Source organism: Monodelphis domestica, chromosome 2 (assembly GCF_027887165.1).
Source record: "Monodelphis domestica isolate mMonDom1 chromosome 2, mMonDom1.pri, whole genome shotgun sequence".
NCBI classification, from domain to species: domain Eukaryota; kingdom Metazoa; phylum Chordata; class Mammalia; order Didelphimorphia; family Didelphidae; genus Monodelphis; species Monodelphis domestica.
This window is the reverse complement of record NC_077228.1, coordinates 275,325,159-275,352,651: the sequence shown is the minus strand read 5'-3', so window position 1 is coordinate 275,352,651 and position 27,493 is coordinate 275,325,159. Positions and strand designations below refer to the sequence as shown.

Here is a 27,493-nt window from a genome sequence, read left to right as displayed (position 1 = left end):
GACTTAAAGAGAAACAGACTTAAAGAGGTTAAGTGACAATTTGCCTCAACCAAAATCACAGAGGTAGTAAGCCTCAGAGACTGAACCCAAGTCCTTTCATTAAGTTCATAGATTTCGAGCTGAAAGAGACCATGTAGTCCAATTACTTCATTTTACAGAAAAAGAAACTGAGGCCCAGAGACGTTAAATAATTTGCTGAGGGTCTGACAGACCTCAAAATCGAACCCGTGGAGCAAGCTGCCTCGTACCAGGTAAGCAAGGAGCTCTCCAGAGTCCTGCAGATCTAATGCTCTTATGTGTTACCGAACTCCTCCTACTCTACCATAAGGAGCTGCCCCTGCTTCCAAATCGCTGGCAGGTGCCAACCTCTGATGCCCCGCAGGAGAAACCCTCCGGGGCATCTCGAAAGAACAATCACCGAATCACCACCAAACCCCATGGCGTCCAAGCTCGTGGAGCTCTCCTCCTCTTCCCCGCGGCCATCTTCCTGTCCCCCCTCCCTCTCCAGCCCCAGGCAGGCGTTGCCAGCCTGTGCCAAAAGCTTCTCCTCCCCTTTCCTATCCCGAATGGTACAGCCCGGCCCCTGGCTCCGCTCTCCCTTTTCTAGCCTGAGTGACCAAGAATCACTAAGGGGAGGGTGGAGGGAAAGGGGGGGTGTGTGTGGAAAAGCGCCCTTCCCCCGTCACGTGACAGGGAATGACCTCGCTCCTGGACCCCATGGGGGCTTCTGACCCGGAAGTTGCGCCTTGGGCTCGCTGCGGCGCTTGGGGGATGGTGGGAGCGGGCTTAGGAGCTGCGGGAGCCGAACAGGCTGCCCCGCCAGGGGCTAGGGGCTGGGGATCACAGCCTCCACGGCCGCCCCAGCCCCCGTCCCGGGGCGTGGAGGCCGCGGCCGCTGCGGCCCTAGGAACCGGGGATAGTTCCGTGACCACCGAAGCCCTGTTTCTGGCATTGGGAGCCGGTGTGACGGCGCTGAGCCACCCGCTCTTCTACGTGAAGCTGCTCATCCAGGTGCGCCCGGGGGACTGGGGGGCAGGAATCCTTGGGGATGGGGGTGGACGAAGGAGGGGAGAGGAAAAGTGAAGGGAGTCAGGAAGAGTGGAAGCTTGAGGACAGGGGAGAGAGATGAGAGTAGAGGACTGGGGGAGTTTTAGGGGGAAGGTGAAGTTTGAGGTGAGCCCCTGTTGCAGGGAAGGTGGGGGGAGGTGAAGAAGGGGAGCAGAGGATTGAGGGATGGCTGAAAGGAGAAGGGGAGGTGCAATAGCTAAGGGGTAAAAGACTGAAGAGTGGTGGGGAGAGAGTTTAGGGGTGTGGGGAAGACCAGTGAGAAGTGAATTAGGATTAAGTAGATTAGAACCATGGGGGTTGGAGGGGAGATCCAATTGGAGGAAAGGACCCATGAGAAAAAAAAATGTGATGATGGAAGAGGTGGTTAGTGATGGATACTGGAGAGAGAAGGCTTTGGAGTGAGATGCATGTGTAAGGTTTTGGGAATAATGGAATAACACTGGAATTCTTAGGTGACAAGGTAGAAGGAGCTAGGAGCTGGAGAAATTCAGATCCGGGTCTTTAGTTTTAGAGCCTGGAGGTATCTATTCCAACCCCCTCACTTTAAGTTAATTATGTTATTTTCTCAGCAAGGATTTTGTTTTTGTTTTTCCACCTCCCTGATTTAAGAAAGACAAAACTATAACAAATAGACACAGTCATGCAAAACAGGTCCCATACTGGCCATTCCCAAAAATTTCTGTCCCATTCTACACTTTAAATCCAGTCACCTCTCTTTCTGGAGATGAGTAGCTTTATTCTTTATGAGAGCACTGAAATTATGGGCCTCCTCATTTTATAGCCTGGGAAGCCGAGACTCAGAGAAGTTAGTGGCCAGCCCAAGGTCACACAGTAGCAAATTATCTTCAACTCCTGAGTCTCTGTCACCCTATATATTCCATCAGTTGGCACATCTTGTGATTTCTACCCTCAAAATATCTCTTAATTCCTATCCTTTCTCTCCTCTCACACAGCTACCAGCTTATTTCAAGCCCTTTTTACTTCTGGCCTGGGTTGGGTTTTTTTTTTGTTGTTTGTTTGTTTTTAATCAGCCTCTTAACAAGTACTGCTTCAAGTGTCTATCCTATACCAGGTAGCAAAAATAATTTTCTTTAAATACAGATCTGACTATGTTACTCTTAATCAATTTTGACAGCTTCCTCTTGTCTTCTAGGATAAAATATGAACGCCTCAGTTTAGCTTTTAATGCCCTTCACAATCTGGCTACAACCTATCTTTCCAGCTTCGTTGAAAAATTACTCCTCCGCCTTGGACTCTGGTCTAAACAAACTGGCACTCCCTCTGTTTCTCACAAGTGGTACTGTACGCCTAAATGAATCCCTCTCTTAAAGAGGCAGCTCTTTAAGCACCATCTTTGTTAAGCCTTTTCTAATCCTTCTGCTATTGCCCTTCCTTCCAAACTAACTACTAGTTAGTACTAGTAGTATCTTAACTATTTTTATATATATTTATATTTAACTTTATACTTATGCTGTATATGCTTTTATATGGCCTTGTCATATATAATGCCATTTTTTGAATGTAGGTACTTCACAAGTAGGGTTTTTTTTTTTCATTCTTTGTGCTTATATCCCTAGTGCCTAAACCTAGTGCTTAGCACTGAGTAGGATCTTATAAAAAACTTGTTGATTGGTTAACTCCAAATCCAGAGTTCTTTGTACCTGGGAAAAGGACCAGAAACAATTAAGATTCAGGAGTGTGTGGAATGGATATGAGCAAAAAACTGAGGTGACAGTTTAGGTATATCATGGAGTGAAGTACAAAGATATGGGGAACGGGGTGAGCGATAGAGGTGATTTAGATTTTAGGATGATGTTATTTGGGGAATGGAAATCAAATTTGGGCTTGTAGTTAGGTTCGATTAATGTAGGGGGAAATTTGGGATATGCATGGAATGGAGGGGGGGGGGACAAATATTCCTGACTTACTGAGAACTGAAGAAGCTTGAATTTGAGGTCGTTGGCTAGTGCAGTAAGACATTTAGGTTTGAGATTGAAGAATTGTGAAATGAAAGTGACATCTAGGTATGAGTAAGATTCCCCCCAAACTGCGAAATGAAAGAGCTTTGTGTTTGGGTATAATGGGGTACCTCAGTTTTGAAGGTGAATAAGATTGGGGTAGACAAACAGTGCCTGAGAATGGGAGTGATTTACATTTGGGAATGGTATATGTGGGAGGGGCACAAGCAATTAACAATTTTAAAGGTAAATTTAGAATGAATATGACTTGGAAATTGGAATAACTGATATGTGGGGGTAATTAGAAATAAGTGGCAGAAATTTGGAAATGGGGGTGACAGATTTGATATGTTTCAAATATGTTATAATCAAGAATTGAGGATGAAATAGAAGTGAGATGGTAAACCATGTTAAACTGGAAAAAAACACAGAACTATTAAATAGTCAGAAAAACCACCTCTTTAATTAAGGAGAGGGGTTCGGCATAATTTCTCACAGGTCTCCACATAGGGTTGTGTACCACAAACCCATATAGAGTCCCAAGACTGGCTACCCTGGCCACCTGGGAATGCCCACTGCAGGAGACTGACAGTTCCAAAGAATAAAAGAATTTGGGAAACATACTTTTTAGAGGAACTGAGAATGGGAGAGTATAGTTGATTGGCTTTACAATTGCTACAAAGAAAATGGAGGAGTCCTTGACAGGATTATCTGGAAGAGGCTGATGCTTTATAATGGACACAAGAGGGAAAGATCCAGCCAAGGACTGGGCTACCTTGGAAAAGGACTTTGACACAAAGGGGGAAACTACTGGGACAAAAAGGGTACTTATACCTGATTGAATTAGCTAACTCCACCTAAAGTACCTTAAAGTCTTTTGTTAATCTGGGACATGTGACAAAGTCAAGTGTGAGACCTTGCTGCTACAAACTTGGGGTCCTCAAGATCGGGGTTTCTAGATTACAAGTTGACAACCAGCGTGACTCAATTAAGAAGAGGCCTTTCAAAGCTCACATTAATCTTCTTGACTGCGTTAACTAGTCATCTAGTAACCTATATTAGGAAAATGCTGTACCTGGATTTTAGCAAAACAAAGATAAAGGCTTTTATGCTATTCTTGGGGGGAAATAATGGAAGATTGTGGGCCACCAAACTTGTTGGAATGAGAACTGGCTGAATAGCTAGACACAAAAACTCATCATTAGTGGTTTTATAGTAGCTTGAAAGGAGGTTTCCAATTGGAGTACTGCAGGTATTTGTGCTTTGGTTCTGTGCTGTTTTACGTTTTAAATCAGTGACTTCAGTAAGGACATGCTTAATGAATTTTCTGATAGCACAGAAGCTAGAATTCCTAGAACATGAGATGGGAGGTCCTGGATTCAAATTTGACGTTAGGTACTTCCTAGCTCACTTTACCTAGCTCCATTACCTAGCCTTACCTTTCTATCCTAGAATTGTCACTGGAACAGAAGAAGGTAAGGGTTTTAAAAAACAAAACAAAATCCCTAGCAGCTCAGTGGCTCTGTGGATTGAGAGCCAAGCCCAGAGACAGAAGGTCATGGCTTCAGGCTTGTGACCCTGGGCAAATCTCTTAAATTCAGTTGCCTAGCCCTTGTTCTTTTGTCCTAGAGTTGTCTCTGGTACAGAAAGTAAGGTTTAAAAAAACTTTTTGGAATGGGCCATGTTGGGAGGTAACAGTATGTTCCCCTTTGTTGGAGATCAGCAAGTATAGGCTGAATATGCTGACTGTGTTAAAGAGGGAATTCTTATTGGGGTTAGACTAGATTACTTCTCAGGTGAAAGGCTATGATTTGAGAACTTGCATTTGAAGATGGCCTGGCTCATAGAGTATCAAAACTTGAAGGGATCTCCTTAGAAATCAAGTCCAACCCTTCATTTTATGTAGGAAAAAATGTTTAGAGAAGGAAGATGACTTTGTCTAAGGTCTCAGAGCTAGGATTTGAGTCATGAAGGAGAGGACATGAATAGAATTTGGTTATGGTTGATGGTAGGCATAACTGGAATTTAGGAGATGTTGGGAAGAGAAATATATTGATTGGGAATGAAGAAACTGGCATTTAGTGTATATGTCTATTTGTTTCCTAGGGCTAACTGAGACCTAAGGATGATGACTATCTTGGATCTCAGTCAGTAACTAGTGAAATTACTACATGGGGAAATTACTTTTGGGGGGACTAGGTATATGGAAGGGATGGGGGAGAAGGGTACAAGACAGAGGGACAGAGCAGAGAGATTTGTAGGGTCTTTGCCATGAGTAGAGCTTAGAAGGGGAAAGAGATACCAGGAGATAGTGACTGGGGTAAGGTGGTTGAGCATGCACAATAGTCTAAGCTTGTTTTCTTTATCTGAAGGTTGGGCATGAACCACTGCCTCCCACTATAGGGACCAATGTGCTGGGGAGGAAAGTCTTCTACTTGCCCAATTTCTTCACCTATGGTGAGTGTTCTTTACATCCATCATGGGAAAATGCTTGGGGAAAGAGGTATCAGATCTGAACTATACTCAACTGAGCTGAAAGAGGAGAAATCAAACTGCTGGCTGAATGGAGTGAGTGGGTCAGGCAAACAGTACAGTCATTTAGTTGTATGTAGGCTTGAGCCAGGGGTAGAGAAGGGAATTTGGAGAATGTTATTAAAGACCAAGAAACTGATATAGTGTTTGGTCAGCCAAAGGTAGAAAATGCAGCTTTGAATCTAGTTCCTCATAGGAAGAATTCTATTCTGTCCCTGTTCGGTTTATGAGGATCAAACAGGTACAGACAAGAAACGCCTGCAACTAGAAGCTTGAGTCCTCACTACTCTGTACAGAGTGTGAGTACTCTAATGAGCAAAAGTTGAAATGACTAAGGAAACAAAGGTTTGATCATCTGAGCATATCAATATATTAAGCAATGCATTCCAGTTTCCTAACAAATCTGGACCAAGCCTGGTCCTCAGCTTAGGGCTAGACCCCCAATACAGGGAGACAGATTTCTATCCATTTAAAAGAATCAAATAAATCCATTTAATTAAAGGGAAGCAATATAACATTAGATAATCTGGTCTCTAATTGGATAAAAGATTAGGGACTTTCCAAAGGGAGGAGAGTGAACAGGTGGAATTCCCTGAATTCAAGAAAAGAGATGTCCTATTTCTCCCCAACATCTGAAAACAATCAAAGGGATATTAAACAGTAACTGATTGATCAATAAGGGACCAGCTTTCACATCAAACATATGAGTTGCTTGAGATGAACAATTATAAGAAAACTCCTTATATCAATCTAACCAACTAACCCTATGTTTCTGGTCAGTGTAACCTAAGTCCTTGGTTGAGGATCTATAAACATCAGGTACAGATGGTCCTTTTCCCCAGCTGGGCAAAGCTAAGCAATGCAATAAAATTTTCTCCCAATACTCATAATTGAATAAAGTTTTCTCATAGGACAGAATTTGAACTAGGCCCATAATTGAATAGAAAGGGAACTGAGCCAGCTCCAGAACTGAGTCACAAGGTGGAGTCAGTGTGATTCACTCAATTCCTACAATTAACCATCTGCTGTCCTAATCCCCTCAGTTTCTCTCAATACTAACTACGCTTCAGTGGTCATGTTCAATTATCATAAAATCTTTTGAACTTCTTCATTGTATAGAAGTTGGTGCCTTTTGCCTTAGAAGCAGTTCATCCCACCCTCTCAGAGATACACTCTATTGACTTGAGTCATGAAGAGTGTGTTTTACACCCACTCAGTAGCATCTCCTTATTAGTGATTTCAGAACCTGATGGTGCAGAAAGTACACCAAACTATGGAGAACTAAATCTTAGACTAGCGCTAGGACCTCAGGCCAGTCCCTTAATATCTCTAAGCCTAGTTTCCTCATATTTAAAAGAAAAATATATTTTCCACCTCTTGGGTCATTAGGAAACTTAAATGAAATGACATATATAATGCTTTGTTACTCTAAAACACTATCTACATAGACCAATTACAGACTAGAGAGATGTTAAAGTGACTTCCTCAAGGTAACCCAAGGAGACCTTTTTGGTGGCAGCCTATTCACCTGTAGAATGGGTCTAATACCAAAAGTGATGCATGCTCTATGTCTCCTGACAGGTAATAGACTCAAAAGGTAGACTGAGACATTTTGAAGATAGCTAATTGGCAGTTGATCTCATCTGACTTGAGTTTTTGTTATGATGATTTTTCCTTCCTTCCTTCCTTCCTTCCTTCCTTCCTTCCTTCCTTCCTTCCTTCCTTCCTTCCTTCCTTCCTTCCTTCCTTCCTTCCTTCCTTCTTTCCTTCCTTCTTTCCTTCCTTCCTTCCTTCTTTCCTTCCTTCCCTCTTTATCTCTTTCTTCTTCCTTCCTTCTTACTTTTTCCATCTTTCCTTCTTTTTTTCCTTCCTTTTTCTTCCTTCTTCCTTTCTATTCATTTATCCTTCCTTGCTTCCTTGCTTCCTTCCTTCCTTGCTTCCTTCCTTCCTTCCTTCCTTTTCTACTCTGATGAAAATTCTCATTATTTTTCTCCCTCGTTCTTTCTTTCTGGTAGTCAATCATCTTTATTTCCCAACATTCAAAGAATATCAGATGTGGATGCAACTTGTCCAAAAATGGTTCCTTTTCTCTAATTTCTTAGTCAAATTTAAATCCAGCCTGCCATCATCTGTTCTTTTCAGGAAACTCTCTACCTCTCACCCTTTGGGTTAGTTTAGAATGGCTTTGGGGAAAGCTTCATTAACAACAACCAGAAAAAAAACCTTGGGCCATCTGCCTCTTCTTGCCCTAGATCTCTTGACCTCCATCTGTCACCTCTTTTCATTTCATACATTAACTGCTAGGGAAATAGAACAGATCAATTTTCTCCCTACCCTTTCTTCCCCTCACTATTGGGGGCAGAGACCAGAGCCTGGCAGAAATAGTATTCCTTTGGGGAAGTTACTTCATTGTTTTTATTTATTTAAAGGGGCCAGCCTGCTTGCCCTCAAATGAAGATTGAAAGAGCAAAAATAAGAGACCTTTTCCAGTCCAGACATTACTAGGTAAATGATAAAATGAAATCAGAGATATCAAAGAGATCATCAATAGGAGAGAAATCAACATCTTAAAACAGAAAATCTTGTATATTGATGGTTTTTCTTTATGTCTGATCACCAGAGGTCTGGGATAATTAATTTTTTTTCATATTACTATTAGCTTTTGATAACTCTGAAAAGAGACTAAGGAGTGCCCTTTAAGACACCTTTGCCCATTTCCCCTACCTCTCTTCCAGATGGAAATAGTGTCTTAAGGGGATCTATATTAGACTTGAATTTAGGTATTAGGAGTAGAGAGTTAAAATTTCTGTCATCATTGTTTTCTTTTTAATGACAATCTAGGTCCTAGAGAGTGCTTTGGATAATCTGGGGAGTTCCCAGATAATGTGATGTAAAGAATAGTAAAAATAGTTAAATCTCTTAAATTTTACAAAGCATTTTCATTGTGGTAACCTTGTGAGGTAGAGAATGAGAATGTTTTTATCTCTATTTTAAAATTGGAGAAATGAAAGCTTAGAATTAAAGCTTACCTTAAACGGGAACTAGTAAATGTCTAAACTGAGATTTAAATTCAAATTTCTAGCTCCAAGTCTAGCACTCTTTGCCTAACCTCCTATGGTTCTAAATAATGGAAAGAATGCCTTGAGAAATGTCACAAGCAGCCACATTAAATCCATTGCCAGGAAAAATTCTTAGGAAAAATCATAGAGGGTAAGCTAGGTGGAGACAGGAGGTCTGAAGTTCAAATCTGGCCTCAGATATTTCATAGCTCTGTGGCCCTGAGCAACTCAGCTAACCTCAATTGCTTAGCCCTTAATGCTCTTCTGCCTTGGAACTGATTCTTAATATTGATTCTAAGACAGAACATAAGGGTTTTAGGAGGAAAAAAATCATAATGTTAGAGATGGGAGGGATGCTCTTAAAGATCATGAATTTCATCCCCTTTGTATTAAAGAAAAAAACTGAGGCCTGGAGAAATTAAATGACTCATCTTAGGTTGTAGCAGAGCTATATTCAGTCTTTTGTATTTGTGATGTATCATAGACACTCAAGTCACTATGGAAAACCAGTACTATATGGCCTTGCATGCCCTAACTACTGCCAACTTCAGTAATAACTCTAATGCATAAACATAGCTTTGGTTTCTCTTGCATAATCCTAGTCCCAGTATATTTTGGTGCCTCCATTTCTTTACTCCACTCCCACATTTCCCTTCTAACCCTTTTCTCTCCTCCTTCCTGGACTCTTGTGTATCCAGCCTTCCCAGAATCCCCTCATTACTATCTTCTGCTCCAACCCACTTTCCCCTTTCCCACTGAAGAAACTTCTAGGGACCAGAAAGGTGCCAATAGGAGTTGGCTCCTGAGTATCCATTGGTGTTGGCTTAACCAGGGAGTGATCAGACTCCTAAACACAGCAGCTTATCAGATCAAGAAAGGCTATTACCATGCTCTGAATTGGGCAAGAACGTTGTCTCATATTTGCTTATTTGAAGAATTTGTCTTTTATGGGGTTAACTCCCTTTCTTCGGAGACCAGTCTAATAGAGAATGGGGAATTTTGGGCTTACTTGACTTGTGTCAAGTTTTGAGGTATCTTTGAGGAGCTCTAGCCATAATAGTCTAACAGATACTCCCTTGGATTTCTGCTCTTTTCCTTCAGATAAACAAGCTGTCACTGATCATATGCCCTCACCCCAGCTCTTTGAGATGAGAAGAAATATCTTATCCTTTTTTTCTTATCCCTTTTTTCATAGAGAGGGAACTTAAGGATCACAGAGAAAGATTAGGTGGTTTTCCCAGGGTTACCCAGTGAGTTTTTATGATAGCTGACTGTCTTTACTATGCCAAAATGTATATTCCTAAGGCATAGGTATCAGACTTGAAGCTTCCTGGCGCAGGGGTGCTCCTGAACCAGATTAAAATGTAATGGGATGCAGCTACATGGTTCAGCGGATTGAGAATCAGGTATAAGGGACAGGAGGTGTGGCGTTCAACTATGGCCTCAGATACTTCCTAATTATGTGACCCTGGACAAACCACTTAACCCCCATTGCCTAGCCCTTACTGCTCTTCTGCTTTGGAACCAATACACAGTATTAATTCTAAGATAGAAGGTAAAGGTTTAAAAAAAGAAATAATGGTGAAAAGCTTAACAAAAAAATGTGTTTAACAACAGAGATAATATTTGGTTTGTGGTTTTCTGAGTCAATACATGACCCAATGGAATCAGTTTTTATTTGTTTGACACCAGGTCTAAGGGACTAGCAAGCTGGTAGGACCAACATTTTTCCTCCTTATGTCAACACTTGAAGCTAGTAAAATCTACTACATTACAGGGTTTTTGTTGTGTTTTTGTTTTTTGTTGCTGTTTTTTTAGTCTCTTTGACATCTTTTGTTCTTTACACCCAGTCATTCCTGGAGAGACAACTGATTGTCTCCCCAAATACCCTTGTCCTCCTGAAATACCCTCTTGTAACAAATGAAGAAGGTTAAACTTTAATATTTAAGATTTAAATAATCTAGATCCAGATTACCTTCCTAGGTTTATGGCTAGAGATAATTAGAATATTTATTAAGCATTTACTCTGTCCAGGATCTAGCACAAGAGACACAGATAAAAGTAAGCAGATAACCCTCACCCCACATGGAAGGTTTACAAAGCACTTCTATACCACAGCCATGGGAAGTAGATAAATTGAGGACAATCCCCATTTTACAGATAAAGAATCTAAGACTCAGAGAAGCAGCATTGTTTTGAGTTAAAATTTGAACCAAGGTCTAGATTCCAAGCCCAGGGTTATAACTTCAACCATTTTCTGATGCCCCCTTTCCTCCTATCCTTACTTCTTTTCCTCCTTTGTCTTAATTTCTAAGTATCAAAAGTATCTACCTGAAACAAACATACTGGTTGTTTTTACAGAGAAAGTCCCCAGGGGCAGCTAGGTGGCTTAGTGGATAGAGCACCAGGCCTAAAATCAGGAGGATGGGGTTTCAGATATCTGGCCTCACAGGGCATGAACAGAGAGAATCCAGTGAGAAGTGAGTGGATTAGGACTGCAGTTGGGGAGAGGTCTCTGGACTCAAACTCAGAGAGGACTCTCTGAAGCTTGAGCCCATACTAGAGACGTAGGCTTCTTGTGGTCTTGGCTATTTGTGAGGTTTGTAGGCTGGACAGGTGGGTGGGGCCATGGCTTACCTTTCTGGGACAGTCCTAACCTCAGATGGTGACAGAGCTGGAGCCAACTGGGGATTTTGCAAACCATCCCAATTGCAGCAGGGTTGGATGGTGTGGTCAGGAGTGACAGGGCTAGGAGACCAGTGTAGGGGTAGAGCAATGAGTTTATAGATAATAGGGGATTTGGGGATGCAAAGCCTTCACAAGAGGGACCTCATTTGTAGGGGAAGGGTGTGGGGAAAGGGCACACATCTTTGGAAAAGAAAAGAGTTTGTATCAAATGTCAAAAAAAACTCACAACCAAATATCTGGCCTCAGACACTTCCTAGCTGTGTGACCCTGGGCAAGTCACTTAAACCTGTTTGCCTACCCCTATGCCCTTCTGTCTTAGAGTTGTTACTGGGACAGAAGGTAAAGGTTAAAAAAGAAAAAAGTATCCAGTCTTTCCGTAGGTGGGTCAAATTGGGGTGGGAAAGTTCTACATTTTCTTCCTTCATTCCTGCAATGTATGTTCACAGCCACCAGATGTCTGTAGAGAACTGAGCATCTAGACAGAGGGGAAATAGGTACTGGACTGGAAGTAAGAGGATTTTCAGATTTTCAGAAGACTTTAATGGTTTTAAAATGACAGAAGACTTGATCAAGCAAAATAGTGATGATTTAGGAAGACCCTTCCGGAGCAGCTAGACAACCAAAGAACCTACCTCTTCTATACTGATAGGTTTTATCTTCATGAATTGCTTACATGTTTTTGAAAACAGGATATTTACTAGCATTCAGAGACTGGGCCCTCTCTCCTTTAAAGCCCCGATTGTAAGCCAATGCAGGAGCCAGTTAGACATCTCCCAGGCCACTTGGCAGGCCCCAAGCACTACCCAGAATGCCTTTTGAAAAAATTTGTTTTTTTCCTCAAGGTTTTGCAGAGTAGAATAGTTTTCTTATTTACAGTTTGAATTACCTAACTAAAACACTTCAATTGAAACTTGTAGAGATTTATTTTAAAGTTGAACTTAGGAAAATGTTTAAACATTTTTTTAAAGCCCTTACCTTCTGTCTTGGAGTCAATACTGTGTATTGGTTCCAAGGCAGAAGAGTGGTAAGAGCTAGGCAATGGGGGTCAAGTGACTTGTCCAGGGTCACACAGCTGAGAAGTGGCTGAGGCCAAATTTGAACCCAGGACCTCCAATCTCTAGGCCTGGCTCAGTCCACTGAGCCACCCAGCTGCTCCTTAAACTTTTTTTTTTTTAACCCTTACCTTCTGTCTTAGAATTAATACAGTGTGTTGATTCTAAGGCAGAAGAGCAGTAAAGGCTAGGCAGTGGGGATTAAGTGACTTGCCAAGGGTCACACAGCTAGGAAGTCTGAAGCCAGATATGAACCCAGGACCTCCTGTCTCTAGGCCTGGCTCTCCATCTACTGAGCCACCTAGCTGCCCCCATGATGCCTTTTTTTTTTAAAGTAAGAAAAAAGGCCCAGAAATAATAATTCATGTGTAGTGCTTTTGTGCTTACAAATATACATTTTATTTCAACAGTCCTGTGAGGTACACAATGCAATTATTATCCTCATTTTGCAGATGAAGAAACTGAATCTCAGAGAGAGGATGTGACTTCTTAGGACCCAGGTAGCAGGTGTCAGAGCCAAAACATGGACCTCAAGTCTTTCTGACACTAGGAGCAGTGCTCTTTCTACTATACCAGAAGAAAAGATGATTAAAACAAATTGGTACCTAGTCTCTTTTAAATCATGTTTGAAATACACATTACTGTTAGACCAAGGGGATAGTGATTTGATAAAATTTAAGTTGTGGTGGCTAGAGATGGAAATTAATTGTGAAATGGGATGGGAATGAAATATGTCTTCTCTGCTTTTGTACAGCTAGGCACATTGTGCAAGTGGATGGAAAGAGGGGACTGTTCCGAGGCCTGAGTCCAAGGCTTATGTCTAGTGCTCTCTCCACTCTGTCCCGGGGCAGTGTGAAAAAGGTGAGATCATGTCTACACATCATGCCACACAGCTAATCTCTGTGGGCCTAGATTGATAACTTCACTTTAGAAACAGAATGTTCCTTGCTCTATTCTAAAGTGCTCTACTCTGTTCTGTACATTTGGTTAAAACCATTTGACCATCACTTCCTGACTTTGGAAGGCTTTGTCCTGGTACAGATTCTCTTCTCTAGCTATAGACCCTTCTGAAAAAAATCATAATTTGTTTCTTTATTTCTTTCAGCCAAGTAACTGAGACAAAGAGTGACTATTCCCTAGAATAATAGATTTAGAACTAGCAGATACCTTGGAGGCCTTCTCTCCCAACCCTCTTATTGTGTAAATGAGGAAACCAGAGCCTAAAAAGGTTCAATAACTTGCCTAAAAGATCTCTCACCTAAGGGGCAGCTGGGTGGCTCAGTGTATTAAGCACCAGGTCTAGGGATGGGAGGTCCTGGGTTCATATCTGACCTCAGACACTTCCTAGCTGTATGACCCTGGGTAAGTCACTTAACCCCCACTGTCTAGCCCTTACTGCTCTTCTGCCTTGGAACCAATATATAGTTTTGATTCTAAGATGGAAGTTAAGGGCTTAAAAAAATATAATGAAAGGTCTTGTCTATATTTAGTAAATTACAAAGCCTGAATTTGAACCTACTGATTCCAGATGCATTCATTTTTCTGTACACTGTCCTGCCTAGTTAGACCAATGTAAGACATAGTTTATAATATTTGGGTTTTTCCTAGCCCACCACAAACAATTACTATAGATCCAAGAAAGCAAAGTGAGTGCTTTGTTTGTCCAGATAACTTTAAGAGTAGACCACTTCTGAGAGAGTCACCTTAGACTCATCAGATGGGTACTTTAGAAGAAAAATTGAGCAAGGGGTAGAGTCTGCTGAAGGGCTCCCTGGGGTCTTTTTCATCTGGGCTACTTCTCTGTGACTGTCTAACAGTTACACTTAGGGGCAATGTCCACTTGCATTTAGGAGATCCTTTCCTCCCTGTTCATTCTCTACTCAGGCCTTCCCTTTGGAGGAGATAGAACATGTGTCTAACAAGGATGATGTGAAGACATCACTGAGGAAAGTAGTGAAAGAGGTGAGTATCCGTACTTAATTTGGAGAGGCAGGTGGGGCTCAGAAATAGGAGGTCCTGGGTTCAGATCTGGCCTCAGATACTTCCTAGTTGTGTGACCCTGGGCAAGTCACATAATTCTATTGTCTAACCTTTATTTCTCTTTTGCTTTTATACAGTATTGATTCTAAGACAAAAGGTGAAGTTTTTTTTTTTTTTAATTAAATTGGGCCAGGGGAGAGTTGGCACCCACAGCTTTGAGCTGGGGTTGATCATCATCTGGTGGTGGGTAGAGAAAGGAAAGAAGGGTGAGTAGTAGTGAACAGTGATCACTCCCATGTCCTGCCTGAATAAAATATTTGCTCGAGGCTGTCCAGAAGGGATGAGAAAACTTATTTGGTGGCTTTTCAACTCATCTTGGTTTATTGGGTGTTTGTCTTTTTTGTTTGTTTGTTTGTTTGTTTTTGGTAGGCAACTGGGTTTAAGTGACTTGCCCAGGGTCATACAGCTAGCAAGTTTTTGAGGCTGGATTTAAACTCATAAAGATGAAACTTCCTGAGTCTAGACCCAATGCCACTTTGTTGCTGCTCTCCCCCAGTTTTTTCTGAGAGCTGGAGATCTGTTTAACTAGCAACATTATAACATATTTATCTACACATATAATGTTCTACTTCACTGTGTGCATTGGATACATTCCCCATATGTTGGAAACTGAGGATCTAAGAATGACCATTCAGGGATGGACTTGATGAGTGAGAAACATTAGTAATGAACTAAAGAGCTGGTATATATTATGGAAAAATGAAAGAAAAGCAAACTGATGAGCTCCAAATATTGCTTGGATAAGATGAGATAGAGGAATTTAAGGTCTTGTCTTTCAGTTAGAGAAGGTTTCCTGGGGATGGTAAGATTTCATAGGAACTGCCATAGGTCATGAGTAGTATAAGCTTTCATGATTTAGGAGAGTGCTTACAGGAAGAAGTAGGCAGAATGGAACAGGAATTGAGCAGATATCTATTGGAGAAGTTGGAGGTGAAGAAGGAAATGAGGGTTGCTCAGTGGATAGAGCTAAGCCTGGAAACAGAAGGTCCTGGGTTCAAATGTGACCTCATATATTTCCTAAATGTGTGACCTAGGGCAAGTCACTTAACTCCAATTGTCTAGCCCTTATTGCTCTACTGCCTTAGAACTGATACTTAGTATTGATTCAAAGAACAGAAGGTAAAGGGGTGTGTGTGTGTGTGTGTGTGTGTGTGTGTGTGTGTGTGTGTGTGTAAGAAAAAGAAACATGTAGATGTTTCCCTCCCTTTAGAAAACGGTTCAGGACACCAAGAATGGTGAAGTTAATGAAGTTACAAGGAGAGAACAAAAGCCAATCAGGACCTAGCTCAGATCCTTCCTTTCTTTTTCCTGAGACAGAAGCCTTTCCCAGTTACTCTGGCTCAAAGTGCTATCTCCATCTTCTAAACTATAGGACTTACTGTCTCACAGACCATACTGTTCATTTCAAAATCTCCCACAATGCCTAGCACAGTTTAGATGCTGAATATTTGTTGACTTAAGTGATAAGTAAATGATTCTGAGACTCACCTCTTTTAATCTTTGAATTCTCTCAGCTGTTTAAGCCAGTGTTGCAAATCCCAGCATTCTGGATTGAAGAAATTTGATGTGGTACAGAGTAAGGGTTCTTCTTATAGGGTATCTGATCTGAACTGTCATCCTGTTTACTGCTAGATCTTGGTTATTTTCTACATAAAAGCTAAATAGAGTTCTATGGCCAAGATTGGCTCCTAACTCTACTTTTTTCCCCAGACTTCCCATGAGATGGTGATGCAGTGTGTGTCCAGGGTGCTCTCTCATCCCCTACATGGTGAGTCTGGGGGAAAGAACAGTCAAAATCAAATCTAGGGGGGCAGCTAAGTGGCTTAGTGGATTGAGAGCCAGGCTTAGAGATGGGAGGTCCTGGGTTCAAGTCTGGCCTCAGACACTTCCCAGCTGTGTGACCCTAGGCAAGTCACTTAACTTCCATTGTTAGTCCTTACCTCACTTCTGCCTTGGAAACAATATACAGTTTTGATTCTAAGATGGAAGGTAACGTCTAAAAAAGAAAAGAAAAGAAAGAAAGAAATCAAATCTAAAATTGTTCTCCTTTGGTCCAAGTCCTATAAATAAGTAGGATTCACAAGCAAGGGCTCTTCTTTGGTCTGTCAACTAGGGGTAATGGAAGGTTCAAAAACTTATGTTCCCAGGTGGTTAGTTACCTGAAACTTCCTGGTATGACTTGTAATGCCCTTGACACTGCATTTTTAGAACAAAAAGCAAAGTATTTATCATAGGGTAGTTATAATTTTTCCTGCTCAGAGAAAGTAAAGGTGTCTAGGAATCTCATCTCTGCTATTTCTGTTTTTTGGATCATGTGATTTAGAGGTGCAAAGGGACCTTAGATATCAACTAATCCAACCTCCTTTCAGAGGACAAATTTGAGTCTTAGTGAGATTAAGGAATTTACCCATCTCACACAATAATAAGTAATATGAGGGTATGAATTTGGGTCCTCTAGTCTGATTGGAATGAGCACACTGACAAAAGAATTTGGACGAGGGCGAGGAGGGGCCCACACAGCAGGTGACATGACAACAGTAACACATGGGACATTCCAGGCAAAGGAAAAGCATAAACTAAAGTACACGAATGGAAAAACTTTGGAGAATGTTCAGAACTGAAAAAAAGCCAATCTGAGCAGAGAATGGGTTATGTGTAAAGAGGTATTTTGTCACATATGTCCCTTCCCTTTCAGAAAGTATCACAGTATTATTTTTTTCTACTTGATGATAAATTCCCATCAGCATGCAATTAATAAAATACTACTGGAGAAAGAGAAATGCCAAGTAACGAAAACAAAAAAATTCCTTTAGCATTTTGACATATCTTTAACTAGTTCCTTTATCTCCTCCCTCTTGTCAACTTTTTCTGTAGTATAAGCTAAAAGAATGTTTGCCTGCTCTAGCCCTTGCTTCCTACCAGAAACTTCCCTGTGTTGTTAGGCTCTTGATTTCCAAGTCTGTCCAATATTTTCTCCAGTGGTTTGCGATAACCAGTTGGTTGTTACTTTTGGTCACCCTTTGATATTGCTTGAATTCTACTTTTAAAGCAGTTTTCAGGTTGTTCCTATGTATCTTTTCTACCCGATTCATACTAGATTGAGCTAGAAAAGCTTTCCGAGAGTCCTGGCCACCCCCTGATAGTCTATCCTAACTCACAGAGATCTTGGCCTGTGATGTAAGGAGTTTCACCTTTGTTATTACTTTTTAATATAAAATATTAATATATTATAAAAATTATTGAGTGGGTTTCACCTATGAGGTAAGGAGAGATCACTTACTCTGCTCCCAAATGAGATGCCCAGTGCTACACAGGGATAAGTAAGTAGCAAAGCTAGGATTTGAACTAGAATCCTCCGTTTATCTGATCTGACAACTAACCCACTGACTGACATCAGAGTTTGAGCCTGTAGAGCTTAAAATGGTAAAGATCAAGGATGACGTGCCTTGCAAAGGAACAGCACAAGCTGAAGTTTGCAGAGGTGGGATGTGCCATGTTCAGAAAAAGCAGTAACTACAAGTCCAGTTTGATTAGAAGATAGGGTGTGTGTTGGGAATTGGATATATTTACGCACACCCCTCTGTCCCACATAGAATTCACAGAACTGAGAGTGAGGAGTAGTCTTTGAGATTCACTAAACCTATCATATAATTTTTTAGAAAAGGAAACTAAGACCCAGAGAAGGGACTTGCCCCAAATTATCCAGCTAGCAAGTGCAGGTGCAGGCTTCAAATCCACATTGTCTGCTCCTGGTCTTGAAACTGTACCTCAGATATCTTCTCTATTCTTCCCTCTGTGTAATGCATACCAGTTTTCAAATTAGATATCCTGAGGCCAAGGACATTGGTGAGTATGGATATTGGTATACCTGACTACTTGTATTTAGTTCTGTTTTCCTCCTTTAGTCATCTCGATGCGCTGTATGGTCCAGTTCGTGGGGCGGGAGGTCAAATACAGGTGGGTGATTCTGAGTATCCTTTGATGCAAACTTCTGTTTGCTGTTTAGCTCTTCAGTGGGAATGTCGAGGTCTAGCCTCTTTACCATCTTACCTAAGGTCTCCCAAGATCTCCATCCATTGCCCAGATAAGCTAGTCTGCAAGAACTCAGCCTACTTCTTGCTTTAACCTGAAAGCCATACTGCTCTTAGAAGAGCTTAGAGCTCTTCTAGTCATATGAGAACTCAGGTGGCTCCAGGCTGCTCAGTCTCCCAGTCAGGGCTGCCTGAAGTTTAGACCTGGGGACTAGCCTTTAGTCTAACCTTAGACCAGCCTTTCCAGGACTGTTTAGGGCTAGAGAGGACAAATAGTCTTCTTATATCTTTGAATCCTAATAGTCTGTTCTAGTATGAGGTCCATTTGGTCTGTAATTCCCTGAGCTCTAGAGTGGACCCAACTCCCCAAGACAACATCAGTTCCAGTGTGACTCTATGGTCAGTCTTAACTACATCCCCTCAAGTTTACTCACACTTTTTTCCAGCTGTCTTAAAGTTTTCTGACAATACTTAGTAACTTGGCTTTCCCCATCAGCCTGTAGTATCATGATTACTAGGTGTTCTGGGTTCATTTGTTCATTCATTAGTTTATTCAGTAGACATTTACTGAATATGTACTATGGGCAAGGCACCATGCATGATATGAGTAATACAAAGACATAGTTTCTGCCCTCATGTTTAGTAGTGATTATGCATCCCCTATTCTGAAGAAACTCCTTACAGTGATGCAGAAAACTTCCCTAGTACTCTTTGTCCTCAATACTTTCCTTTTCCCCTAAATCGTATGTGCTGGACTCAGGCTGCTCTTTCAGGACAGCATGATGTTTAAGCATGCCACGACATGGTGTCTTGGGATAGCCACCAGGAACCTGGGCCTAGTGTCCTTGACCAATAAGGGGAAGTGATGGGAGAGAACAGGAGGAAAAGATCTGGCCAATATTTTCAATATGCCTTGTCAGATCCCTGTTTGGAAAGGGCAGGGAGGCCTGCTGGGTGGGAGGGTATCTTGTGGAGGAAAGAAGGGGCGGTACACCTAATGGCACAGTATTTCAAGGGATTTGACTCCCACTGTCTTTCTCTTTCCTAGGTTGCCCAGTCCCAGCTAGGCTTTGAATATGCTCCACTCAGGTCAGGACAGTTGATAGTTCATAGCTTTAGGTCTCAGAAGTTGCTGTTGTGTCTCCTTTGCCTTTATGCCTGTGATGCTGTCACAGCCACCACCCTGCTCCATGTCAGGCACAAGCCTGGTTGTGAAGGCTGAGTGTCAGAAGCCCAAGTCCTCCCTCCCTGCTGTGGCCTGCTGTTCTTCCTAGAGACCACAGCTGCTTCTCCCACTTGGAAGGACCTGCTTGTGCTTCAAGGCCTTAGAGGCAGCAGGAGGCTTAGCCAAACCTCTAGTCTCTCTCCCCAGTCTTCCAGGACCAAGATTTTGTGTATACTTTCCTGCTGTGATTGCCCAACTCTCATTATGTGGTTTCTGAGTCTCCTGGGAAGGTCCTTTCCATGCAAATAGGATCATAGGGTTTAGTAATTCCCTATATTTTAACCCCTTCATTTTACAAATAAAAAAGGTGAGGTTAAATGGCTTTCCCAAAGTCACAGAGGTATTAAATAAAACAGTTGGGATTCAAAGCCTAGGCCTCTGACTTCAGAACCAGTGTCCTTCCTACTCTATCCCCCAGTTGCTTTTGTCCCTTCCAGTGCCACTGTTTGACCTGCTGTCTCCTCCTCTGAAAGTTTGTTTAGCTATAGAAAAACATAAGATAAAGCAGAGGGGGCAGAGGCCCATTTCCTAGTGGCTGCCAGAGCTGGGAGAAAAGTCTCTGAAATTCAGGCCCCACAAACTTGTGACAATGACCTCTTTCCCATCTCCTGAGAGATTTTCACCATCCCTTACCCCCAGTTCCTGTGAACATTGAGAGTTTTCCCAAATAAAGAAGCTAAGTCTGTATTATTCTCTACTTGGAGGGCTTGCTGGTAACTGAGACTAGTCCTCTGCCCACCTCACTGACAGGTCAATGGCTGTGAGCATGCGGTGTCGCAAACAAGAGAGTACACGTCTCTCTCTTATGCATAACTTTGTCTTCTCTGCAGCGGTGTATTGAGTTCCATTGGGAAGATTTTCAAAGAAGAAGGACTGCTAGGCTTCTTTGTGTACGTGAGTTTTAATTCTTCTCATTCTCCTTCTCCCTTCTGTCTCATTGATTGACCTTTGAGGCCATGGAGGCCAGTTGTCAGAACTAGAAGTGTCCCCTTTATTTCATAGATGGGGTTCAGAGGGGGCTAAGTGATTGATCCAGGAGCACCATGATGGAGCCTGGGCTGTGTCTCAGAGCCTAGGTTCTCGGGGTTGTTTGTGATATTCTCTGTGTCCTCTGTCTCCACATCTGCACAGAGTGCTTCATTTGGTTATTTCATCTTGGAAATACCATTGTGTTATTGAATGCTTAGATGCCATAAATTCTGAATAGGGCCCCAAAGCAGGATTTGGCTTTATTGCATAACAGGCCCCAGCAGGGAGGTCAGCAGTGGGTGTGTCCAGTCTACCTGGTATCAGGGCCACCAAAAGCCCTCTGGTTTTTTCCTAGACTTGTATTTGGTATGCTGCTTATTTTGTAACACTTCATGCAAATGCCTCTCTAGTATCTGTCACTGTCACACCTTAAGAGTCCTGTGCCTGGGGGCCAGTTGCAGATAGATTTCCCACAGAGAAATTGTTTGCTCCATGAGTTCATCTTGAAGAGCATTGGTTAAAATTCAACCCTCCTGATGGGGCATTTTTGAGATTTGTACGATATGAAGGGTAGAACATCCTGGAGGAGGGGGTGGGGAGAGGTTTGTGGAACGTGTTTTATGTGATTCGAAAAAACATACATTTCACATGACAAATATTTTAGTCAAATTGCTAATAAGAGACTGTTCAGGTCAGTACAGTCTTAGGAATGTGAAAAATCTCAGTTTTGAGAAAATCACATCCTGAGTGGTTTAAAGGAAACTGATGATGTGTGCTAATTTGTAACCTCGGGACAGGAATGAGCATTCCTCTACAAATAGGAAAACAGTGGACATAGCAGATAACAGTATGTGGCCTGGCCCCTTGTTCCTGTTCCCAAGTCCTTTATGGAACAGTCTCTAGACTTGGAAGGGACCTTGGAGAAGGAAACTGAGCCAGAGAGGGTTTTCCCTCAAAAGTAACCTTTAGCTCTCACTTGCCCAAAGTCACACAGTTCATCAAAAGGACTCCAGAGGTTTTGTTCTCTTTCACTGCATCCTACTGCTGGAATCCAGACATTCTTTCACCTTCCCTGCCCTCTGGGCCTTCCTTGTCATAATTAACATGCTCCCACATTCCATGTCGGGGCTCCCAACTTGAACTGAGAATGTAACTGTTTCTGCACTTTGTTTTCAGAGGCTTGATCCCCCACCTCCTGGGAGATGTGGTCTTCTTATGGGGCTGTAACCTTCTGGCTCACTTCATTAATGTCTACCTGGTGGATGACAGTGTGAGTCACTCTGTTGGGGATTGAGGGATGGCTGGAATTCAGATTCCTAGACAAGTAGCACAAGGATTCATCTATCTTTATGTATAAAGAAAACATTTCAGAAATAGAGATCTATTTCTTAGGGATCAGAGATTCCAGACAAAGCTTCCATGAGTCTGGATTTTATAAATAAATGCAAGGCTTGGGAGAAGCTTTTTAACTTAAGCCAAGCACATACATTTTGCTTGCTTTTTCATTTAGGTTTCTCTTAACTTCTTGAAGAGAAATCCTGAAACATCTATTTTTACAGAAAGGATGAACTCTTCTGCATCTAGGCTGCCATTGGAGAGTACCTTGTCTTAAGAGAGAAGCCTGGATCAGAGGGCCTTTTAAGATAACTTACCAGCTCTGAGATTTAATGATTCTCTGATTGTTGTAGTTTTAAAAAAGTTTTCCATCATTAATTCAAAACCTGATGTTTAAAGAACATGTAGACTTCTTGTGCTCTCCTTAAACTAATGTGGTATTCTATGTCTAAATGTCTTTCAGAAAAATCTGTTTAGAACGTGGTGTGCCTAATGTTGTTTGACATATTGACACACTTATCTTGGCCGTTTATTCCTTTACTCTGCCTCCATAAGTCCTAGCAGGTTTAACCTAATATCCATTTAAGAATTTTATTATGCTAAATTCATTCAGTACTTCTCTCTTTATACCTTGCCTTGGACCTAACATAAGGTAAAGGAGGCCAATTTTTTTTTTAAACCTCTACCTTCTGTTTAAGTATCAATTCTTTTTTTTTTTAACCCTTACCTTTCATCTTAGAGTCTATACTGTGTATTGGCTCCAAGGCAGAAGAGTGGTAAGGGCTAGGCAATGGGGGTCAAGTGACTTGCCCAGGGTCACACAGTCTGGGAAGTGTCTAAGGCCAGATTTGAACCCAGGACCTCCCGTCTCTAGACATGACTCTCAATCCACTGAGCCACCCAGCTGCCCCCTGTCTCAGTATCAATTCTAAGGCAGAGGAGTGGTAAGGACTAGGCAAATGAGTTAAGTGACTTGCCCAAGGTCACACAACTAGGACGTGTTTGAGACCAGATTTGAATCTAGGACCTCTCAACTCCAGGCCTGGGTCTCTATCCACTGAGCCACCTAGCTGCCCAAAGGAAGCCAATTTTTAAGGCCCTGAGAATGAGTCTACCAAAAGAGGAAATTTGACATTTAAGGATTACTAATGAGGACTGGCTAGAACTGCTTCTGGGGAATTTCCTGAAAGGAAAGAGTGCCACAGTTTAAGCAGGACAGGGTCAGGACAGATGGACACCAAATACCGCTAGTAAATCTGACTTTCTCCTTTTTTCCTTTCCCTTCAGTTCAGCCAAGCACTTGCAGTTCGGAGTTACACCAAGTTTGTAATGGGGGTATGTATATGCAGCCAGTTCTGTTGTCCAGAATATTGTTGGCATCCCACTCTTTATGGGGATTAGGATGTGGTGGGTGGCGAGACAGAGTTGTCAGTACGGTTTATATCAGTGTCGGCTTCTCTGGGTTTCAGATTGCAGTCAGCATGCTGACCTACCCTTTCCTCTTGGTTGGTGACCTCATGGCTGTGAACAACTGTGGGTATGTGTGTGTGAAGGGTTCTGATTCACATTTCTTTGGATTTGGGTTTTGAGAGCCAACTTGGGAGGTTCTGGTAGAGAGAATTTGGGGAGTTCTCCTTCTCTGACTTTTTTTTTAAAGTTTACACCCTTACATTTCATCTTAGAATCAACACTATATACTTGCTCCAAGGCAGAAAAGCAGTAAGGGTGAGGCAATGGGGGTTAAGGGACTTGCCCAGGGTCCCCCAACCAGGAAGTGTCTGAGGCCAGATTTGAACCAGGATCTCCCATCTCTAGGATTGATTCTCAATCTACTGAGCTACCTAGCTTCCCCCTCCTTTTCTGACTTTCTATATCAAAAGGCCACTTCCATCCCTGTCACCTTGTTAAAGCCAGCTCCAGTTGGCCCCATGACTTTCCTACTTTGTCCCTTCCCACCCTCACTGTAGATAAGGATCCCCACCCGGGCCAGGAAGCTGGCAGAAATATTCTTGGATCACTGATACCCTGTTTGATTGACCTGTTTCATGACATATAGAACTCCTCTCTCAAGTTATTCTCATCAATTTATCCTTTATTCAGACCATGCCAATCCTCCTCCTTTTACCTACTGTTGGTTCTAATCTTATCGTTCTTTGGTCTTACTCCTGGGCAGGTTGCTGGCAGGCCTCCCTCCCTATTCCCCTGTGTTCAAGTCCTGGATTCACTGTTGGAGATATCTGAGCATGCAGGTAAATGGAGATGGTTGGAGAGAATGACCTCCCTGGTTCTGTCTTATTATTTTTATTTGTTTATTTTTTAGCCCTTACCTTTCATCTTAGAATCAATACTGTGTATTGATTGGTTCCAAGGTAGAAGAGTGGGAAGGACTAGGCAATGGAGGTTAAATGATTTGCCCAGGGTCATATAGCTAGGAAGTATCTGAGACCACATTTGAACCCAAGACCACACACACACACACACACACACACACACACACACACACACACACACACACACACACACACACACTTTTTGTCTTCCTAATAGATCTAAAAGAGCAAAAGTAGGTTAAACCAGGTTAAGTGACTTTCCAAGGGATTCACAGTTAAGAGGCATCTGAGGCCAAATTTGAACCAGGTCCTCTCAACTCTGGGCCCGGTGCTCTATCTGCTGTGCTACCTAGCTGTACTAGTTCTCTTTTTAAATGTTTTATTGATATATTTTGTTATTATCAAGTTCTTTTCCTGCAAGAATAGACTTAAGTTAGAGGCTTCAATATAGAAAAACTAACTTGTTTGTGAAATGAGTTTAATTCAGTGTTTTAGAAATGGATACCCAAAGAAAATGTTTAAAATAATAATAATAATAATAAAGGGCAATTTAAAAAGTCAAGGCCTATATAAGTTTGTGAATGATAGAAATAAGGTGAATGGTAGATAATAAAATAACCTGATGGGTTATTGAGGAAAATGACAGATAACAACTTGGGAGGATGTATTTTGTTGTTGTTATTTAAAAAAAATAAGATTTTATTGATAACTAAGTTTTATAGTGTTCCACACTTAGGAATCCCTATGTTCACAAAGGAATTATGTGAAAAAGATACCTATTCCCCCTCCCCACCTCCTCTTTTGTTGGGAATCTCTTCCTTCCCTAGGCCTCTAGGTCCTAGATGAATTATTTCATTAGGGGCTGTGTTGTAGTTCTGAGGCTTGTCTGATGCCATTATTTGTGTTAAGGAAAGAAATATCTTCCAGGTCCCTTTTCTGTAATAAGAGCTCATTCTTATTTCATGGTGATCTCAAGTTGTCCATCCATGTTGTCCTTCAGTCATCCTCTAGTGCCTGTCTCACCGTATCTATTGATCTGGATTAAGCCTTCATCTAATTCATTTGGGCATTCTTGTGTTTTTATGTTCTCTGCCTCATCTACCTACTTAGAGTGGCCTAATACATTGCTGAGCCTACAAGACTAGGGTCTGTTCTTGGATCTGTTCTGTGCCTTACTATAAAAGAGGAGCAGTGCTAATAACTTGGGGATCAGTCAGTAAGTCTATCCTAAGGGTAGGTTATTTCAGGAAAAGACTCCAATGGCAGTTCTACTACAGGTGAATCAGGAGAATATGAATTTTCTCTGGTGATACTGGTCACTTCTGAAACAAACTCCTTTGGAACATGGTTCCAAATCACTGGACTATTAGGACTAAAAAGGATTCTTTTCCTTTTGGGATCTTGGTTCTCAGTAGCCTGTTACAAAGTCTTGTGGCCCTATGTTGGCACCATCAAATAGGATTTAAAAAAAAAAAATTTTTTTTTTAAACCCTTACCTTCCATCTTAGAGTCAATACTGTGTATTGGCTCCAAGGCAGAAGAGTGGTAAGGGCTAGGCAATGGGGGTCAAGTGACTTGCCCAGGGTCACACAGCTGGGAAGTGGCTGAAGTCAGATTTGAACCTAGGACCTCCCATCTCTAGGCCTGGCTCTCAATCCACTGAGCTACCCAGCTGCCCCCAGGATTTAAAATTTTTTGAAGATGAACAGGGCTAAGTGACTTGTCTAGTTACACAATTGGTACATGTCTGAGGCCAGATTTGAACTCAACTCTTCCTGATTCCGGGCCTAGTCCTCTACTGTGCCATCTAGCTGCTTCGACATAAAATTCTTTAAAAATACATAAGTTGATAACTGCATAAACTAGACCTTGATAAACCCTCCTTTCTTGGCATTTATGGTCTGACTCCCTGGTTTCTAAATGTCTTTGTCCTTTACCAGATCTGTATGGGATTTGGCTGAGGAAATAGTGCTATATGGTGGAAAAAACCCTGGACCTGGGCTCAGGACCTTGCTTAGGTTTTCTCATCTCATGACAAGAGTGGACTGGATGGTGTTGGAGGTTCTTTCTAACATTAAAACTTTGGTCTTTGATAGGTTGTGTCTGTTCTGTTTTTTAAATACTGGACCCAAAGCTAAAGCTGGGATTCACTTGAGAGAGGAAGGAAGGCTTCATCCCACTATTCTTTTTTTGCAGGGTCAGCTTTTCCGAGGATCCAGTCTGCTTTTCCGACGAATCTCAACAGCATCAAGCTTCTCCGTTGATTAAATCAGAATAATTTGACTACAATAATAAGCACGTCATCTCCGCCCAGCCCTAAGTAAGGGCCTAATCATTGGTTTACCTTGTAAGATAATTGACTGTATAACCCAGGGGGGTTGGGATGTTTGCCATTCTGATGGTTATTAGTTGTGCAGACAGAGGGGGTGTCAGGGAAGGGAGAATGGGCTTTTGGTCCAGACTGAAAAAGGCCTTACTTCTGTCCTGCTTCTGAATTAAGAAGAGCTAAGACTGCTTGGCAGAGTGGGACAAGAGCTATTGGGAGCAGTTTCCGGGAAACATCCCAGAGGCATTGCAAAAGAAGTGAAAAGTATTATTAGGAAGGGCACAGAGGCTTACTCCATCACACCAAAGCCACAGTGGCAGCTGAGTCCCCCTGTTGGCCAAAATTCAGGCAGAGAATAGATGAGCAAAACTCTACTCTGCTTGGTTTTGCAAATGGCATAAATAATAATAATAATAAAAGCAATAGCTTGCATTTATATAGCCTTTAAAAATTAAAGGGACATTTTCCCATTTTAAAAGTATTCTTCTATAACTTAGCTCTGTTGATTAATAAAGCTTGTGTCATGGGTTCTAGTTACCAAAACACTTTACATATATTATTTTGTTTGACTCTCAGTAGCCCTAAGGTGGGCGTTTTTTTATTCTGATTTTCAAAGACAAGAAACTGAGGCTCAGCAAAGTTGTCTTGTCTAAGATCACATGTTAGAAAGTGACAGATGTGAGACTTGAACCCAAAAGTTCTCTTGGGTGAGGGCTCTTTCCATTCTATGTCCAGGCTTTCTTAATGTGGACACAGTAAATGTTTTTGAAAAAGAAATGTATTTAATGTGATGATTTTGTCTTGTCCATTTCATGCTCAGTCTGCTTAACAAATGATGTCCATTAGGGTAAGAAATGTATTACAGGGGCAGCTTAGTGGC

The 27,493-nt window shown here is 41.8% G+C and overlaps 1 protein-coding gene across 1 annotated transcript; it reads left to right on the top strand.

The window, feature by feature from the left end:
* Window positions 1-619: 619 nt before the first annotated feature.
* On the top strand, window positions 620-27,390 carry MTCH1 (mitochondrial carrier 1). The gene is made up of 12 exons (XM_001379050.4): window positions 620-1,011; window positions 5,399-5,483; window positions 13,112-13,218; window positions 14,242-14,319; window positions 16,108-16,165; window positions 18,303-18,354; window positions 20,484-20,543; window positions 21,799-21,892; window positions 23,245-23,292; window positions 23,427-23,494; window positions 24,131-24,206; window positions 26,484-27,390. The coding sequence occupies exons 1-12, from the start codon at window positions 697-699 to the stop codon at window positions 26,553-26,555; spliced, it is 1,113 nt and encodes a 370-aa protein (XP_001379087.2). The 5' UTR covers window positions 620-696; the 3' UTR covers window positions 26,556-27,390.
* Window positions 27,391-27,493: the final 103 nt, after the last annotated feature.